Genomic DNA, 20,048 nt, shown 5'->3' on the forward strand with positions numbered 1-20,048 from the left:
TGACCATTTGGAAGACCCATTTGCGACCAAGCTTTAACTTCCTGACTGATGTCTTGTGATGTTGCTTCAATATATTCACATAATTTTCCTTCCTCATAATGCCATCTATTTTGTGAAGTGCACCAGTCTCTCATGTAGCAAAGCACCCCCACAACATGATGCTGCCACCCCCGTGCTTCATGGTTGGATGGTGTACTTTGGCTTGCAAGCCTCCCACTTTTCCTCCAAACATAACAATGGTCATTTGGCCAAACAATTCTATTTTTGTTTCATCAGACCAGAGGACATTTCTCCAAAAAGTATGATCTTTGTCCCCATGTGCAGTTGCAAACCATAGTCTGGCTTTTTTATGGCGGTTTTGGAGCAGTGGCTTCTTCCTTGCTGAGCAGCCTTTCAGGTCATGTCGATATAGGACTCGTTTTACTGTGGATATAGATACTTTTGTGCCTGTTTCCTCCAGCATCTTCACAGGGTCCTTTGCTGTTCTGGGATTGATTCGCACCAACAGAACGCGTCTCCTTCCTGAGCGGTATGACTGCTTCGTGGTCCCATTGTGTTTATACTTGCGTACTATTGTTTGTACAGATGAACGTGGTACCTTCAGGCGTTTGGAAATTGCTCCCAAGGATGAACCAGACTTGTGGAGGTCCACAATTTGTTTTTTTTAGGTCTTGGCTGATTGCTTTTGATGTTCCCATGATGTCAAGCAAAGAGGCACTGAGTTTGAAGGTAGGCCTTGAAATACATCCACAGGTACACCTCCAATTGACTCAAATGATATCAATTAGCCTATCAGAAGCTTCTAAAGTCATGACATCATTTTCTGGAATTTTCCAAGCTGTTTAAAGACACAGTCAACTTAGTGTATGTAAACTTCTGACCCACTGGAATTGTGATACAGTGAATTATAAGTGAAATAATCTGTCAACAACTGTTGTAAAAATGACTTGTCATGCACAAAGTAGATGGCCTCACTTGCCAAAACTATAGTTTGTTAACAAGAAATTTGTGGAGTGGTTGAAAATAGTTTTTATGACTCCAACCTAAATGTATGTAAACTTCCGTCTTCAACTGTATTAGCTTAGTAGAACCCCCCCCCCAAAGGCTTAGACTTTTAGAGGTTATGGGGCTATTTTGGATTCGCAAGGAGCCTCTTGTAGATTTGATCGTTCTATTGCAGTGCACCTCCGACTCCGCTTTGCTGATGTCGTTTAGTGCGGATCTGATAGAATCTAGCCCTAATTTCTCTGAACAGGGGAAAATAACCACTGTGAATACATTACATGGTATGAAGAAACAATACTCCAGGCTACAGCGTCATTCTACTTGTCTGACAGATAATACTGTATACTGGCCATTGGGGTGGGCTTGGTGTAGGGTTTGGGGGGTCTGTGGTTGGCTTTTGACCATTTATTTGGATTCTTCATGTCCGTATCATTCTATATGTCCGTCTCAAATAAAACTGTGAAGGACCTCGGCGTTACTCTGGACCCTGATCTCTCTTTTGAAGAACATATCAAGACTGTTTCAAGGACAGCTTTTTTCCATCTACGTAACATTGCAAAAATCAGAAACTTTCTGTCCAAAAATGACGCAGAAAAATTAATCCATTCTTTTGTTACTTCTAGGCTGGACTACTGCAATGCTCTACTTTCCGGCTACCCGGATAAAGCACTAAATAAACTTCAGTTAGTGCTAAATACGGCTGCTAGAATCCTGACTAGAACCAAAAAATTTGATCATATTACTCCAGTGCTAGCCTCCCTACACTGGCTTCCTGTTAAGGCAAGGGCTGATTTCAAGGTTTTACTGCTAACCTACAAAGCATTACATGGGCTTGCTCCTACCTATCTTTCCGATTTGGTCCTGCCGTACATACCTACACATACGCTACGGTCACAAGACGCAGGCCTCCTAATTGTCCCTAGAATTTCTAAGCAAACGGCTGGAGGTAGGGCTTTCTCCTATAGAACTCCATTATTATGGAATGGTCTGCCTACCAATGTGAGAGACGCAGACTCTTTACTGAAGACTTATCTCTTCAGTAGGTCCTATGATTAAGTATAGTCTGGCCCAGGAGTGTGAAGGTGAACGGAAAGGCTGGAGCAACGAACCGCCCTTGCTGTCTCTGCCTTGCCGGTTCCCCTCTATCCACTGGGATTCTCTGCCTCTAACCCTTTTACAGGGGCTGAGTCACTGGCTTACTGGTGTTCTTCCATGCCGTCCATGGGAGGAGTGCGTCACTTGAGTGGGTTGAGTCACTGACGTGGTCTTCCTGTCTGGGTTGGCGCCCCCCCTTGGGTTGTGCCATGGCGGAGATCGTTGTGGGCTATACTCGGCCTTGTCTTAGGACGGTAAGTTGGTGGTTGGAGACATCCCTCTAGTGGTGTGGGGGCTGTGCTTTGGCAAAGTGGGTGGGGTTATATCCTGCCTGTTTGGCCCTGTCCGGGGTATCATCGGATGGGGCCACAGTGTCTTCTGATCCCTCCTGTCTCAGCCTCCAGTATTTATGCTGCAGTAGTTTATGTGTCGGGGGGCTAGGGTCAGTCTGTTACATCTGAAGTATTTCTCTTGTCTTATCCGGTGTCCTGTGTGAATTTAAATATGCTCTCTCTAATTCTCTCTTTCTCTCTTTCTGTCTTTCTCTTGGAGGACCTGAGCCCTAGGACCATGCCTCAGGACTACCTGGTATGATGACTCCTTGCTGTCCCCAGTCCACCTGGCCGTGCTGCTGCTCCAGTTTCAACTGTTCTGCCTGCGGCTATGGAACCCTGACCTGTTCACCGGACGTGCTTGTTGCACCCTCGACAACTACTATGATTATTATTATTTGACCATGCTGGTCATTTATGAACATTTTAACATTTTAACATCTTGACCATGTTCTGTTATAATATCCACCCTGCACAGCCAGAAGAGGACTGGCCACCCCTCATAGCCTGGTTCCTCTCTAGGTTTCTTCCTAGGTTTTTGGCCTTTCTAGGGAGTTTTTCCTAGGGAGTTTTTCCTAGCCACCGTGCTTCTTTCACATGCTTTGCTTGCTGTTTGGGGTTTTAGGCTGGGTTTCTGTACAGCACTTTGAGATATCAGCTGATGTACGAAGGGCTATATAAAAATACATTTGATTTGATTTAGGAAGATGTTTGTTCCAAATCAGATGTTGGGTACTGTATTTACTTAATATTATATGAATTCTATAACTTGAAATGGCCAATTTCTGTGCAATCAAGGCTTAATTTCAGAGTTCAAATAGTTTTTCAACAGAATAACGTTGCAGGAATGCTTATCATATCTGTTTCTAAATAAATTATTTATTTAGTTAGAAACAAAGATGGTGGGTGTCATTGTTTGCTGAAATTACATGGAACGACTCTAATACCATTCTAGGGTTAGGGTATACTTACACTAACAGAGTGTAAACCAATCTTGGCCGTGGCATTTGACATTGTTGGTCCTCCAGGTGCACTTAGTGTTGTGACAAGCAGGGGGGCATGGCTCAGATGTGTGTGTGTATTGAGTGGATTATTACTCCAGTATCATGACAAAATTCCCTGCTCCTTCCATCCTTGAGATGTCATTTATTAGCAAGTAGCAAAACAAAATGACAGCTAGAAAAAATATTAAATATGGCAAAAAATGTTGTTTTTGATAGAACGTCACAAAAACCAGGCTGGATTCACAGTAGGAGACTGAATGTGTGAGTTTGTGCGTCCCTCCCTCTCTGAAAAATATGTTAGTGTTCAACTTTTTTCTTACTAAGATGGAATACATTATTAATTAGATAACAGAAAGTTAGTACATGTCATGCATGCTCATGTATATGGTATTTGTCCTCTCATTACATTACATTTTGTAATGAAAATGTAGGTGCTTCTACACCTGCATTGCTTACTGTTTGGGGTTTTAGGCTGGGTTTCTGTACAGCACTTTAAGATATCCGCTGATGTAAGAAGGGCTATATGAATACATTTGTTTTGATTTTGTCTCAATGCCATTAAATCCACTGGCTGTACAGTGTTACCCTGGTAATGATACTTTTCAATCTTAAATGTATTCATACTGCAGCCCCACCTAGTGGTTGCAATATACCAAACTATAGTAACTTCATGAAGGGCAGAAACTTCAAAGTGAACATTGGATACCATTGGACACTGAGTCCTATTCAGATCCTTCATCAGCATCATCACATTCATTGTACATACACAAAATGTAAAAGTCCACAAAGCAAAGAACACCAAACAAAGGAGCATTGTGACTCCCAGATAGTGTCTAGGACAGTCATACAGGTATGGAGCAGGGTATCTTGAAGCCAAGGCAGTCGTAGCATTGACCACATTATGGGGGTGTGAATAAAACAGTTCAGGACCCCAGATGATGGATAGAGGGAGGGTAAGAGAGGTTGCCATGTACAGTGCATCGTGGGCCTGTGAGTCTGGGGGGGATTTCAGGGTTGAAAGACGAGACTACTCAAGTTTATGGATAGACAGTCCAGACTCTAGGGCAGCGGAGGTCCAGGATGAGATGTTTAACCGTAGAAACCGTGGAAGAAGACACAGACACATAGGAGGATAATGCCATTGGCATTGACCACATTCCTCCACAGGGGTTTCTCTGATGTGTCTGTGAGTTTCCTCTGCAGCTCAGCCTGCTCCTCAGCACTCAGGTTGGGAGCATTCGACTTTTCCAAACCACAGAAGCTCAACACTGCCTTCTTACAACAGCCTGGCTCCTCTGTGGGCTCTGCACAGACACACAAACACAGGGATGAGGACAGTGTGTGTGCGCGTGTGTAGATGTGATAAAAACATTTATGTATAGTGCCTTCAGTAAGTATTCAGACTCCTTGACTTATTCCACATTTTATGTTACAGCCTTATTCTGAAATTGATTAAATTGTCTACACACAATACCCCATAATGACAACGCAAAAACAGGTTATTAGACATTTTTGAAAATGTATTACAAATATAAAACTGAAATTACATTTACATAAGTATTCAGACCCTTTACTCAGTACTTTGAGTAAAGGGTTGAAGAACCTTTGGCAGCGATTACAGCAAGTCTTCTTGGGTATGAAGCGACAAGCTTGGCACACCTGTATTTGAGAAGTTTCTCCCATTCTCCTATGTCCTCTTAAGCTCTGTCAGGTTGGATGGAGAGCACCACTGCACAGCTATTTTCAGGTCTTCAGAGATGTTTGATCACTTTCAAGTCCCGGCTCTGGCTGGGCAACTCAAGGATATTCAGACTTGTCCTAAAGCCACTCCTGCGTTGTCTTGGCTGTGTGCTTAGGGTCGTTGTCTTGTTGGAAGGTGAACCTTCACACCAGTCTGAGGTCCTGAGTGCTCTGGAGCAGGTTTTCATCAAGGATCTCTCTGTACTTTGCTCTGTTCATCAGTGCCTCAATCTTGACTAGTCTCCCTGTCCCTGCCACTGAAAAACATGCTCACAGCATGACGCTGCCACCACCATGCTTCACCGTAGGGATGGTGCCAGGTTTCCCCCAGACATGACGCTTTGCATTCAGGCCAAAGAGTTCAATCTTGGTTTCATCAGACCAGATAATCTTGTTTCTCATGGTCTGAGAGTCTTTAGGCGCCTTTTGGCATTCAATGCTGCAGAAATTTCTTCGTACGCTTCCCCAGATCTGTGACTCGACACAATCCTGTCTGAGCTCTACGGACAATTCCTTTGACCTCATGTCTTGGTTTTCGCTCTGACATGCACTGTCAACTGTGGGATCTTATATAGCCAGGTGTGTGCCTTTCCAAATCATGTCCAATCAATTGAATTTACCACAGGTGGACTTCTTCAATCAAGTTGTAGAAACATCTCAAGAATGATCAATGGAAACAGGATGCACCTGAGCTCAATTTCGACTCTCATAGCAAACGGTTTGAATACTTATGGCAATAAGGTTGTTACGGATACAAGTGTGTATCCTGTATGTGTGTTTCTTTTCTCTCCTTCTCCTCCTCACAGGTGACAATCATCACTCCCCAATCAGTCATCAATCAGTCCCCAAACAGAAGTCACCTGCTCCTCTTCCCTCACCCAATCACAGTCCCTTTCCCTTGGTTTAAAACCCCAGTCAGTTGCAATCTCTCACTAGCTCATTATCACTCTGAGCTCATTCTCACTCTGATCAATCTTTGTGTTCATTCTCTCAATTTCTCTCTCTCTCTGTGTGTCCCTCAATTTCTCTCTCTCTCTCTCTCTGTGTGTCCCTCTCTCTATCTCTGTATTGATCTCTTTTGTTTTTGCAACTGCATGTCACATTTGTCCAGTAATCCTGTGAGTATTGTTTTGTTGTTTGACTTTTTGTTTGTTTGGTGGGAAAAGGGGGTACCAAGACAAGTCGCCCATGGGCATACATTACCCGTAGGAATACTTTGTCTAAGTACCCTAGTTAGACCTGGGCGGACCACCCACTGTATTTTTGGTTAGTTAGCTAGCTGTTATTGAGGTAGGCTAGTCTAGTTTAGGGGTGTTTTTGGATTATTGTTTCTTTGCTTGGGTCCAGCTCAGCCCCTTTTCTCACACCCCATTACCGTGTGTTTATAAATAAACCATTAGAGTTTGACGGTCGATTGTAGTTGTCTGTGGTTATTGGTTCTCACTGTTTCTTATCACTATTATAATTTGCATGATTTATGTTACGGTCTTGTTGCCATCCCCCCTAGACTGCAGGGCCAAAGGGATTCGTAACATAAGTGGGGGCTCATCCGGGATATGTCCTTACTGACGCCCATGCCGCTCATGCAGATTGTTATTGTGTGGTTAGTTCAGTGTTGAGCGTCATAGCATTAGTGTTTGCTATTTGTTGGCTCTTGTTTGGTAGTAGTTCAAGATGGCTACTTTTGATTTGAAATCCTTTTTGGATAACCCTTCGTGGGAGCTTTTTGACAAGTGTCGAAGAGTTGATTTAATGACCATGGCTGACCATTATTCGTTGTCTATTTCGCAGAGTTTAGTTAAAGCGGAGGTTAAACAACTGGTGTTAAATGTTTTGTTGGAAGAGCAGGTGCTTGTTACCGCTGCCTGAGCCTACTACCCCTGTAGGGGATGTTGCTGCTCCTGTAAGCCCGTCGGTGTCTGAGACCGAAGGCAAGGCTAAAGCTCCAGCCACATTGCCCCGTTTTGATCCGCTCTCCCCAATGTCAACTGGTGATGCCAGAAGGGATGTCCGTTCTATACAGTTTCAACTGGAAGCGGAAGAGAGAGCCCAAATTAGGCGAGAAAATCTCCAGTTAGAAATGTGTAAACTTGAGGCAGAAAAAGAAAGAGAACAGCGGCTGTTAGAGTTGGAAATGTGTAAAATAGAAGCTGAAAAAGAAAGAGAACAGCGGCAGTTGGAAATCTGTAAAATAGAGGCAGAAAGAGAACAGCGGCAGATGGATTTCAAAATGCGTCAAATGGAACTGGAAACAGAGACAGCGAGGCTAGCCTTCGTTCCTACTGTGCCTGTTAGTGAGTCGTCCTCACCAGCTGGAGCTTCCAACACATTTGACATTAGTAGGCAGATTGCCTTAGTACCTTTGTTTAGAAAGTCAGAGGTTGACTCATATTTTTGTGTGTTTGAACGTATAGCCGTAGCCTTGAAATGGCCTGAAGAAGTATGGTGCTTATTACTTCAGTGTAAATTAACTGGTAAAGCCCAAGAGGTTTTATCAGCGATACCTCTGGAAGATAGTTTGAACTATGAAGTGGTCAAAGCTACCGTTCTTCGCGCTTATGAGCTTGTGCCTGAGGCATACCGACAGAGATTTAGGTCTCATAGAAAGTCTCCTAGTAAGACTTATGTGGGGTTTGCTAGAGACAAGGGAAATCTGTTTGATAAATGGCATGCTGCTAGTAAGGTAACTGATTTCAACTCTGTCCGGGAGTTAATTTTGTTGGAAGAGTTTAAAAATAGTTTACCCGAACGCATTGTAGTATACCTAAATGAACAGAAAGTATCCTCCCTGTCAGAAGCGTCTGTGTTGGCAGACGAGTTTGTGTTGACGCACAAGAGTGTGTTTTCGGCTCATACTGAGAGTAGAGCTACTGAGTTGCCTACTTTTAGTCCTAGTCGGCCCACAGTATATCAAGCACGCCAGAAAAATGAGCGTCCCTGTTTCTATTGTCATAAAGTGGGACATGTGATTAATGATTGCTTCCTACTGAAACGCAAACAAGGGATGCCTATTCATGCCAAGCCGCCAACAGGTGTTGGGCTAATTCGTACTGTTGTGAGGTCTGAAATGAAACAAGTGCCTCAGGGTAAATGTAGTTTGAAAGTCTCAGTACCCGACCGCAGTTACGAACCGTTCATTTTCGAGGGGTTTGTGTCCATAGCGAATGACGAAGCATCTCAGCGTCCTGTTAAAATCCTTAGAGATACTGGTGCGGCGCAGTCATTTATATTGTCTGATGTGTTGCCCTTATCCGACAATACATACTGTGGTTCCAGTGTGTTAGTTCAGGGTATTGAAATGGGTTTTGTCCCAGTGCCATTGCACTTTGTGAATGTACACTCTGAGTTAATCAGTGGAATATTCAGAGTGGGGGTACGTCCTATGTTACCAGTAAAAGGTGTGACCTTTATAATGGGTAACGATATTGCCGGAGGAAAGGTAGTACCCGTATTGGAAGTGTTGGATAAAAGTGACCACTCTCTCTCCAATGAGTTGGCACAGAGTTATCCCCATGTGTTCCCCACTTGTGCTGTCACTCGTGCTCAGGCAAGACAAATGGGTGATGTGATAGATTTGTCGAACACTGTTCTGTTCAAAGAAGATGATCAAGAGGATGGGTTGTGTGCTACCTCTGAGAAGCTGATCACCTCTGACAAACAGCCCAGGGAAGATTCGAAGTATGTTGAACTTATTGCTGAGGCAATACAGTTACCAGTCACTCGTGAGCAGCTGATTGCTAACCAGAAGGTTGACAACAAGCTTGCTAAATGTTTTTCTAGCATTGTCTCATTGGAAGAGGTAAAGAAGAAGAACGTGGCTTACTTCCTTGATGGTAATCTCCTCATGCGTAAATGGACATCCCATGTTGACGCAGACAGAGATTGGAATGCTGTTTACCAAATAGTGATTCCTACAGCCTTTCGACACAATGTGTTATCCCTTGCTCATGATCACCAGTGGTCTGGTCATTTAGGAATCACAAAGACTTATGATCGGATCCTTCGACATTTCTTTTGGCCAGGTTTAAAACAAGATGTGGCTCAGTTCTGTCGGACATGCCACACATGTCAGGTTACAGGAAAACCAAATGAGGTTATTCCTCCCGCTCCTCTTCGTCCGATACCTGTCATAGGTAAACCATTTGAACATGTGGTGGTTGATTGTGTTGGACCGTTACCGAAGACAAAATCTGGTAACCAGTTTCTGTTAACGATAATGTGTATGGCAACAAGATACCCCGAAGCCATTCCTCTGAGAAGGATTACAGCTCCGGTGGTGAGTAAAGCCTTAACCTGTTAGGGCTAGGGGGCAGCATTTGCACGTCTGGATAAAAAAAATGTACCCGATTTAATCTGGTTACTAATCCTACCCAGTAACTAGAATATGCATATACTTATTATATATGGATAGAAAACACTCTAAAGTTTCTAAAACTGTTTGAATGGTGTCTGTGAGTATAACAGAACTCATTTGGCAGGCAAAACCCTGAGACATTTTCTGACAGGAAGTGGATACCTGATGTGTTGTATTACCTTTAAACCTATCCCATTGAAAAACACAGGGGCTGAGGAATATTTTGGCACTTCCTATTGCTTCCACTAGATGTCACCAGCCTTTACAAAGTGTTTTGAGTCTTCTGGAGGGAGATCTGACCGAACAAGAGCCATGGAACGATGATGTCCCATTAGACACCTGGCGAGCGAGTTCATGTTGGGTACCCTCGTTCCAATACGTTATAAAAGAGTATGCATTCGTCCACCTTGAATATTATTCATGTTCTGGTTAAAAAAGGCCCTAATGATTTATGCTATACAACGTTTGACATGTTTGAACGAACGTAAATATATTTTTTCCCCTCGTTCATGACGAGAAGTCCGGCTGGCTTAGATCATGTGCTAACAAGACGGAGATTTTTGGACATAAATGATGAGCTTTTTTGAACAAAACTACATTCGTTATGGACCTGTGATACCTGGAAGTGACATCTGATGAAGAGAATCAAAGGTAATGGATTATTTACATAGTATTTTCGATTTTAGATCTCCCCAACATGACGTCTAGTCTGTATCGCATCGCGTATTTTTCTGGGCGCAGTGCTCAGATTATTGCAAAGTGTGATTTCCCAGTAAGGTTATTTTTAAATCTGGCAAGTTGATTGCGTTCAAGAGATGTAAATCTATAATTCTTTAAATGACAATATAATATTTTACCAATGTTTTCTAATTTTAATTATTTAATTTGTGACGCTGACTTGACTGCCGGTTATTGGAGGGAAACGATTTCCTCAACATCAATGCCATAGTAAAACGCTGTTTTTGGATATAAATATGAACTTGATAGAACTAAAAATGCATGCATTGTCTAACATAATGTCCTAGGAGTGTCATCTGATGGAGATTGTAAAAGGTTAGTGCATCATTTTAGCTGGTTTTATGGTTTTGGTGACCCTGTCTTTGACTTGACAAAACATTACACACAACTCTTGTAAATGTACTGTCCTAACATACTCTAAATTTATGCTTTCGCCGTAAAACCTTTTTGAAATCGTAAAACGTGGTTAGATTAAGGAGATGTTTATCTTTCAAAGGGTGTAAAATAGTTGTATGTTTGAAAAATTTGAATTTTGACATTTATTTGGATTCAAATTTGCCGCTCTTGAAATGCACCTGCTGTTGATGGAGTGCACCACGGGTGGCACGCTAGCGTCCCACCTAGCCCATAGAGGTTAATTAAGTTCTTCACGACATTCGGGTTACCTAAGGTGGTACAAACTGATCAAGGTACAAATTTCCTGTCAAAGCTCTTCAAGCAGGTGTTAAAATCATTGTCAGTTACGCACCGTGTGTCAAGCGCATATCACCCAGAGTCTCAGGGTGCGCTTGAACGATGGCATCAGACACTGAAGTCTATGCTACGTAAATATTGTTTGGAATCTGAGAAAGATTGGGATGAGGGAGTTCCTCTAGTTTTATTTGCTGCTCGTGAAACTGTACAGGAGTCCCTAGGGTTCAGCCCGGCTGAACTAGTGTTTGGTCACACAGTGAGAGGACCAATGAAAGTCCTTAAAGAACAGTTTTTGTCCCAAGAGTTGTGTACGGGAGAAGAGAATGTGTTGGACTACGTTAGTTGCTTTCGTGAGCGCCTACACCAAGCCTGTGCACTCGCTAAGGAAGCTCTGTCTTCCTCACAGACAAGTATGAAAAGACACTATGATAAACAGGCTGTTTCTCGTCCACTACAGCCATGTGACCAAGTGCTGGTGTTATTGCCTGTTCCAGGATCTTCACTGTCAGCTCGTTTCTCTGGTCCTTATTTGATTGAGAAGAAGTTAAGTGAAACTGATTATGTGCTTCAAACTCCTGATAGAAAACGCCAATCTCGTGTGTGCCACATTAACATGATGAAAGCATACCACACCCGACCCATCACCCAGGTAGATAGTTCAACCACAGCGGAAGTTACTGCTATTTCTGCTGCTTCTACTGCTATGGTAATGGACTGTCATATTGATGATGTTGATGGATTAGAGTTGCGCAATACTCAGCAGCAGTGCGTTAGATTGCCCAACTCAGAAATGCTGATGTCTCTCCAGTCAGGTCTGGTTCATTTAACGGAAGGACAGGCCGACGATATTGTGAGGCTACTCCACAGTTTTCCATGTATCTTCAATGACGTTCCTACTCGCACAAATGTGTTGGAACATGACATTAATGTTGGAAATGCTGCCCCTATCAAGCAACACCCATATCGTGTCAATGCTTCTAAAAGGAAGATAATGAGGGATGAAGTGAAATATTTGTTGGAAAATTACCTGGCTACGCCAAGTTCAAGCCCTTGGAGTTCTCCTTGCATTCTGGTTCCTAAACCTGATGGTACGTCCAGGTTATGTATGGATTATCGAAAGGTAAATTCTGTCACACTGCCAGATTCGTTCCCGTTACCCAGACTGGACGACTGTATCGACACTGTTGGTGCTGCTAATTATGTAACTAAGTTGGACCTCTTAAAAGGTTACTGGCAGGTTCCGTTAACCTCACGGGCTTCTGAGATTTGTGCCTTTGTTACCCCAGACAACTTCTTACAATACTCTGTCATGGCTTTTGGGATGCGAAATGCACCAGCCACTTTTCAACGACTGGTTAACACCGTATTAGCTGGCGTTCCCAATTGTAGTGCATATCTTGATGATCTAGTGATTTATTCATCTGAGTGGTCAGATCATGTTAACTCTCTAAGGGTAGTATGTGAACGTTTGGCAGCTGCTTCTCTAACCCTGAACTTAGCAAAGTGCGAGTTTGGGAAGGCCACTGTTACCTATCTCGGCAAAGAGGTAGGCCATGGACAGGTGCGCCCTGTTGATGATAAGGTCTTAGCTATCACTGCATTCCCTGCACCTACAACCAGACGAGAACTACGCCGCTTTTTAGGGATGGTTGGCTACTACCGTAGCTTCTGTAAAAACTTCTCTGCGGTAGTTGCTCCATTGACCGATTTGCTCAGTCCGGCTAGATCGTTTGTGTGGTCCCCGGATTGTAAGGTAGCTTTTGAAACTGCTAAAGTACTCTTATGTAATACCCCTGTACTTGCTGCTCCGGATTTTGAAAAACCATTTAAACTTGAGGTAGATGCTAGTGCCAGAGGTGCTGGTGCTGTTCTACTTCAGCAGGACAAGAGTGGACTGGATCATCCTGTATGTTATTTCTCCAGAAAGTTTAACAAATGTCAGTCAAACTATGCCACCATCGAGCAAGAAGCTCTAGCGTTGTTGTTAGCTCTGCAATATTTTGAGGTGTATATTGGGTCTAGTGCCCTACCTGTGACTGTATATACGGACCATAACCCCTTAGTGTTTCTCCACCGTATGTAGAACCAGCGCCTTATGCGTTGGGCTCTTATTGTGCAGAATTATAATTTGGAGATCTGCCACAAGAAGGGTTCTGATAATGTATTCGCAGATGCTTTGTCTCGTGTGTAAAATAATAATTTTTGTATATTTTTACTAAGGTTGACTGATTGTTGATCGTGTAGTATTCATTTGTAAATACTTTGTTCGCAATCCCCCCTGGGGTTGCTCTTTTAAGGGTGGGAGTGTTACGGATACAAGTGTGTATCCTGTATGTGTGTTTCTTTTCTCTCCTTCTCCTCCTCACAGGTGACAATCATCACTCCCCAATCAGTCATCAATCAGTCCCCAAACAGAAGTCACCTGCTCCTCTTCCCTCACCCAATCACAGTCCCTTTCCCTTGGTTTAAAACCCCAGTCAGTTGCAATCTCTCACTAGCTCATTATCACTCTGAGCTCATTCTCACTCTGATCAATCTTTGTGTTCATTCTCTCAATTTCTCTCTCTCTCTGTGTGTCCCTCTCTCTATCTCTGTATTGATCTCTTTTGTTTTTGCAACTGCATGTCACATTTGTCCAGTAATCCTGTGAGTATTGTTTTGTTGTTTGACTGTTTGTTTGTTTGGTGGGAAAAGGGGGTACCAAGACAAGTCGCCCATGGGCATACATTACCCGTAGGAATACTTTGTCTAAGTACCCTAGTTAGACCTGGGCGGACCACCCACTGTATTTTTGGTTAGTTAGCTAGCTGTTATTGAGGTAGGCTAGTCTAGTTTAGGGGTGTTTTTGGATTATTGTTTCTTTGTTTGGGTCCAGCTCAGCCCCTTTTCTCAAACCCCATTACCGTGTGTTTATAAATAAACCATTAGAGTTTGACGGTCGATTGTAGTTGTCTGTGGTTATTGGTTCTCACTGTTTCTTATCACTATTATAATTTGCATGATTTATGTTACGGTCTCGTTGCCATCCCCCCTAGACTGCAGGGCCAAAGGGATTCGTAACAAAGGTATTTCTGTTTTTTATTTTATTATTACCTTTAATCGCTTTGTCATTATGGAGTATTGTGTGTAGATTGCTGAGGATTTTTTTCAAATTCATTCAAGGCACTGTATGTCACGGAATAACAGATGGAGATGGGAGAGAGACCTCTCTTACCTTCAATATCCATATAGTCTGATTCTTGGTTTTCTGTCCAATCATCTATCTCCAGATCCAACCTCTCCTCTGTGTGGTTCCTCAGCTTCCAGCACAACCGGTACAACTGGAGTTGCAGGGAGGTAGAGGCATGGGACAAACAAATGTTTGTTTAGAAATAGCAGAGTGACTGAGTTTTTATACAATTAGCATTCACGGATGGAAGAATAACAATCATTTTGGTATTGGTGGAAGTTGTAACTTACATGTTTGTCTTCAATGGGTTTGGTCATGAGGGAGATGGTGAGTATCACCAAGCACGAAATGCAGAACAGAATGATGGAGAAGTAGAGGTAGTGGACCCCACAGATGATCTCAGGACAGTTAGTAGGGGCCACACAGCTGCCCGTCCCATAGGCAAACTCAGCGATCATCCTGGATAGGCCAATGGCCAGGCCTATCATAAGCCCATAGAACACACCCTGAAGGGGGGGAGAGGAGAGTGAAGAGAAGTCTGTTACTTAACACTTTTTCATGGTTCACTTCCTATTACACAAAAAAACTTTAACAGAAACAAGACAGTAAATGGTGAACGTGGTAACCAGGGACCTTTGAGCCAAACCGACAGAGTACAGATAAACTACATTACATTAGACCACAGGTTAAATTAACCAGTTCAAACAACAAGTAGCTAAAGTAAACTAGTTTATATCACAGGGAGTTTGGTTTAGATGGAGACTCACCGGCTCGTTGACGCGCTTACAGAAGATGGCGAGCATGAAGGTGGCTGCGATGGGCGGGGTCAGGTAGCTGGTGATGGACTGGATGTAGTCAAAGAGCTGGCCGCTCTGAGCAGACTGGACCACAGGGATCCACGCTATACTCACCCCAATCAGAACCAGGATAAATACCCTTCACAGACAAGGATAATACAATCAATCTTACCCATTTATCTAAAATACAAACATACACAAACACTAGCATAGTGACATATGCATTAAAGCAATTTAACTCCAAAGAAGTTGAGCATGCAGAGATGTGTGTTACTGTACCTCCCAGCGATCATGAGTTCCTTCTCGGAGGCGGAGCTGCGTATCTTGGTGTAGATGTCCATGGTGAACAGGGTGCTGGCGCTGTTGAAGATGGAGGTCAGGGAGCTCATCAGAGACGCCATCATCACCGACAGCATCAGGCCTCGCAGACCTGCAGGTGAGAGGGAGAGGACAAGAAGAGAGCAGGGAGGAGGTAATGAGAAGGATAACAGGATGGAAGGGAAGGTGGATTAGGATAGGTGTGGAAAAGAGAAAAGATGAGGAATAAGAGACAAACAAATGTGATGGTTGGTTGTAGTAGACAACAACTATTGTCCTGGTATAAGGACTAGTACTGTATTTAGTACAATAGTACACTATTTGTAGCAGTAGTGGTGCCAGGACTGTCATTGTTACTACAGATGTAGGATCTTATACATTTGTAGTGTATTTGCGGTTTAAAAAGGCTTTAGAAGTTTGTAATTTCGACTTCTGAAAAATGTATCAACCCATACAGAAATGTCCATTAATTATAACCTACATAATAATTCACATTTTCCTGTTGCTGCAGCATTTTTTTCCTGCTGTAGCAAACTGGCTCAAATCAAGATTCTACATCTGTACATGTGTCTTCTGTTATCCACCATTTGGCATGAGGTCTACCACCAGTTTGGGATAGGCGATGTTGGTGCAGCCCACGCTGGCACCACAGTACGTCTGGCACTCATCTGGGTCCACACACGCCACCTCGTCTGGGTAGAGGATTCGGCTGATCATGCCAGGGAAGACCATGACGAACATGGGCAACAGCTTCAGGTAGCCACACAGGATGCAGCCAGCCTTGACATGAGACAGACTTTTGGCAGATAGACAGCGCTGGACAATCACCTAGAGGACAGGGGAGTAAAAAGGCCTCCAGTGACTAGAGGTGATAGATTGAATCTTCAAGGCTCAGTTTTTATGGTCAAAGTATACAGAACTCTGTGTAAGTATGGTGCCGCTGTATTGCTTCAATATGCCAAGAATCCATATCAAGAGAGGGAAAAAACGGGTTTGAAGAAAAATGCACTCATTACTTCCATACAAACACAGATCTACTGACAGGCACAAATGTGTATGCACTATGCAGCTTTTTTATTGTACTTTTTACCCCTTTTTCTCCACAATTGGTAGTTAGTCTTGTCCCATCGAGGCAACTCCCATATGGACTCAGGAGAGGCAAAGGTCAAAAGCCATGCGTCCTCCAAAACACAGCCATGCCAAGCCGCACTGCTCACTTAACCCAGAAGCCAGCTGCACCAATGTGTCAGAGGAAACACCATACAACTGCCGACCAAAGTCAGAGTGCATGCGCCCAGCCTGCCACTGAAGTTGCTAGAGCCCGATGGGACAAGGACATCCCGCCTTGCCAAACCCTCCCTAGCCCAGACAACACTGGGTCAATTGTGCGCTGCCTCATGGGTCTCCCAGTCACGGCCGGCTGCGACACAACCTGGGATTGAACCCTGGTCTGTAATAACGCCTCTACTACTGCAATGAAGTGTCTTAGACCACTGCGCCACTCGAGAGGCCCACTATGCAGCTTTTCTAGTTGAAATATTCATCAAATTAAATGTTTTCCTTTCCAAACATGACCCAAATTGCTGAGCACAATAGAATGCATGTGAGCCTCAGCCAAGTGGGGTAATCAGATAGGAATTAGACAAACAGAAACTAAGATAAGCTTAGAAAGATAGGTGGGATGGGCTGAGGGATATGGGTTGGGATATGGAACTGGAGACAAGTGGGAGTGGAGTTGCTGGGCAGAGATAGAATGACGGTCAAAGATAAAAGTAAAAATAAACAAAACAAAAAAATATGTTCGAATGACACGGAGGGTCTCGGATGGTTGATGGGCAGCTCTCTGGAAACTGGAAGGATGTTGGTGGCCTGGCGGTTGGGAGATTGGGCCGGTGGCCGATATGTCGCTGGTTCGGGTCCCCATTTTGACTTGGGCAGGGCGATGACCCTGGTTGCTTCTGTGGGTCGCTATGGATGGGAGTCTGTTAGATCAGTGGTTCCCCAACTTTTATAGTCCCATACCCCTTCAATAATTCAACCTCCAGCTGTGTACCCCCTCTAGCACCAGGGTCAGCGCACTCTCAAATGTTGTTTTTTTGCCCTCATTGTAAGCCTGCCACACACACACTATACGATACATTTATTAAACATAAGAATGAGTGTGAGTTTTTGTCACCACCCGGCTCGTGGGAAGTGACAAAGAGCTCTTATAGGACCAGAGCACAAATAATAATATAATAATCAATCATTTTAGCCATCTTACATATAAAACCTTATTTGTTCATGAAAAATGGTGAATAACTCACCACAGGTTAATGAGAAGGGTGTGCTTGAAAGGATGAACATAACTCTGCAATGTTGGGTTGTATTGGAGAGAGTCTGTCTTAAATAATTTTCCCCACACAGTCTGTGCCTGTATTTAGTTTTCATGCTAGTGAGGGCCGAGAATCCACTCTTACATAGGTGCGTGGTTGCAAAGGGCATCAGTGTCTTAACAGCATGATTTGCCAAGGCAAGAAACTCTGAGCACAGCCCTATCCAGAAATCTGGCAGGGGCTTCTGATTTAAATTACATTTTCACAGAACCGCTTGTTGCAATTTCGATGAGGCTCTCTTGTTCAGATAGCAGAAAGTGGACTGGAGGCAGGACATTGAAAGGGATAACGAATCCAGTTGTTTGTGTCGTCCGTTTCGGGAAAGTACATGCGTAATTGCGCACCTAGCTCACTCAGGTGCTTCTCTATATCACATTTGACATTTGTCCGTAAGCTTGAGTTCATTTGCACACAAAAAAATCATACAATGATGGAATGATCTGTGTGTTGTCCTTGTTAATGCAGGTAGAAAAGAGCTCCAACTTCTTAATCATAGCCTCAATTTTGTCCCGCACATTGAATATAGTTGTGGAGAGTCTCTGTAATCCTAGATTCAGATCATTCAAGTGAGAAAAAAACATCACCCAGATAGGCCAGTCGCGTGAGAAACTCGTCATCATGCAAGCAGTCAGACAAGTGAAAATGATGGTCAGTAAAGAAAACTTTAAGTTCGTCTCTCAATTAAAAAAAAACATGTCAATACTTTGCCACTTGATATCCAGCGCACTTCTGTATGTTGTAAAAGCGTTACATGGTCGCTGCCCATATCATTATGTAATGCAGAAAATACACGAGAGTTCAGGGGCCTTGCTTTAACAAAGTTAACCATTTTCACTGTAGTGTCCAAAATGTCTTTCAAGCTGTCAGGCATCCCCTTGGCAGCAAGAGCCTATCAGTGGATGCTGCAGTGTACCCAAGTGGAGTCAGGAGCAACTGCTAGCACGTGCATTACCACCACTATGTCTCCCTGTCATGGCTTTTGCACCATCAGTATAGATACCAACACATCTTGACCACCAAAGTCCATTTGATGTCACAAAGCTGTCCAGTACTTTAAAAATATCCTCTCATGTTGTCCTGGTTTCCACTGGTTTGCAGAAGAGGATGTCTTCCTTAATTCACCCCGCATCAACGTAATGAACATATACCAGGATCTGTGCCAGGCCCGCCACGTCTGTTGACTCATCCAGCTGTAACGCATAGAATTCACTGGCTTGTATGCGAAGCAGTAATTGTTTCATCTCCTGCCATGTCACTGATGCGTCGTGAAACAGTGTTGTTTGATGGAGACATTGTTAGTATATCTTTTGGGGCCTTTTCCCCCAGCATTGTCTCAGACATATTTGCGACAGCAGGAAGAACTAAGTCCTCCACAATAGTATGCCTGTCCTAGCCACTCGGTAGCTCACCATATAAAATGCTTCTAGCCCCTTCTTATTAATGGTGTCTTACTACTCAAGTCGTCTTTATTCTCGCTCAAAAAACTCCTGTGGCTTATTTTTCAAATGATCATGTTTCATTTGTATATGTCTGCGCAAAAGTGAAGGTTTCCCACGAGAGAGTAACGGTTAATGTGATTGGATGTTAATTATTTGACTAGGCTACCTGTATTTGACATTGTGTTGTTATTTCGCTGAACACTAGATGGTTTCATTTTATTTTTGACAGTGAAACGAGGCTACTGTCACGGCTGTTTGAAGGATCAGACCAAAATGCAGCGTGTTTGTAGTTCCACATCTTTATTTATTTGTGAAACGTAATGCAATACACTAAATACTTGAATTAACAAAAACAACAAACCGTGACGCAGAGAGAAACAAACACTACTCAAAAGATAATAACCCACAAAACAGGAAGAGAAAAACCCCTACTTAAATATGATCTCCAATCAGAGGCAACGAGGATCAGCTGCCTGCAATTGGAGATCAACACAAACAACCCCAACATAGAAATAGAAAAACTAGAACTTAAACATAGAAATAGAAAACATAGAAAAACACAAATCACGCCCTGACCTACTCTACTATAGAAAATGACATCTTACTAGGGTCAGGACGTGACACCTACTCAGGCGAGAAAAAAACCTCACCCAAATGTATAGCCCCGTTGGAAAATATAAATGTTTAAAATGTGAAGATTTTTTGTTGTTGTTGTTTAAAATAATATATATATTTATTTGGCGTACTCCCTACGGCATTGCGCGTACCCCAGTTTGGGAATACCTGTGTTAGATGACTGAATGTAAATGTTGAGCAGCTTCACTGCAGGTAGATTGTATGTTTTAATAAAATTAAAAATTAAAAAGAGAAGCTTTGAGTTCTGCTGATGTAATAGTCTGTTTCAACTCGTGTATTTACCGTGTGTGAGTGGCGAGTGAATCAACATCCTGTTCTTTGTTCACAGTCACCTGTGTGCCTGGCTCTTAATC

General features: G+C 43.2%; 1 protein-coding gene across 2 annotated transcripts in view; it reads right to left on the reverse strand.

Annotated features, from left to right (window-relative positions):
• Positions 1-3,563: 3,563 nt before the first annotated feature.
• LOC106563210 (sodium/glucose cotransporter 1) overlaps positions 3,564-20,048 on the reverse strand; it is a 31,657-nt gene continuing 15,172 nt past the window's right edge. For both annotated transcript variants that reach the window (XM_014128555.2, XM_014128556.2), the window contains 6 exons: positions 15,830-16,073; positions 15,207-15,357; positions 14,898-15,066; positions 14,421-14,636; positions 14,176-14,281; positions 3,564-4,740 (listed from right to left, as the gene is read on the reverse strand). In XM_014128555.2, coding sequence (XP_013984030.1) covers positions 4,526-4,740; positions 14,176-14,281; positions 14,421-14,636; positions 14,898-15,066; positions 15,207-15,357; positions 15,830-16,073 — 1,101 coding nt within the window. In that variant the 3' untranslated portion in view covers positions 3,564-4,525. The remainder of the gene's footprint in view (positions 4,741-14,175; positions 14,282-14,420; positions 14,637-14,897; positions 15,067-15,206; positions 15,358-15,829; positions 16,074-20,048) is intronic.

This window comes from Salmo salar, chromosome ssa11 (assembly GCF_905237065.1).
Source record: "Salmo salar chromosome ssa11, Ssal_v3.1, whole genome shotgun sequence".
Classification (NCBI taxonomy): Eukaryota; Metazoa; Chordata; class Actinopteri; order Salmoniformes; family Salmonidae; genus Salmo; species Salmo salar.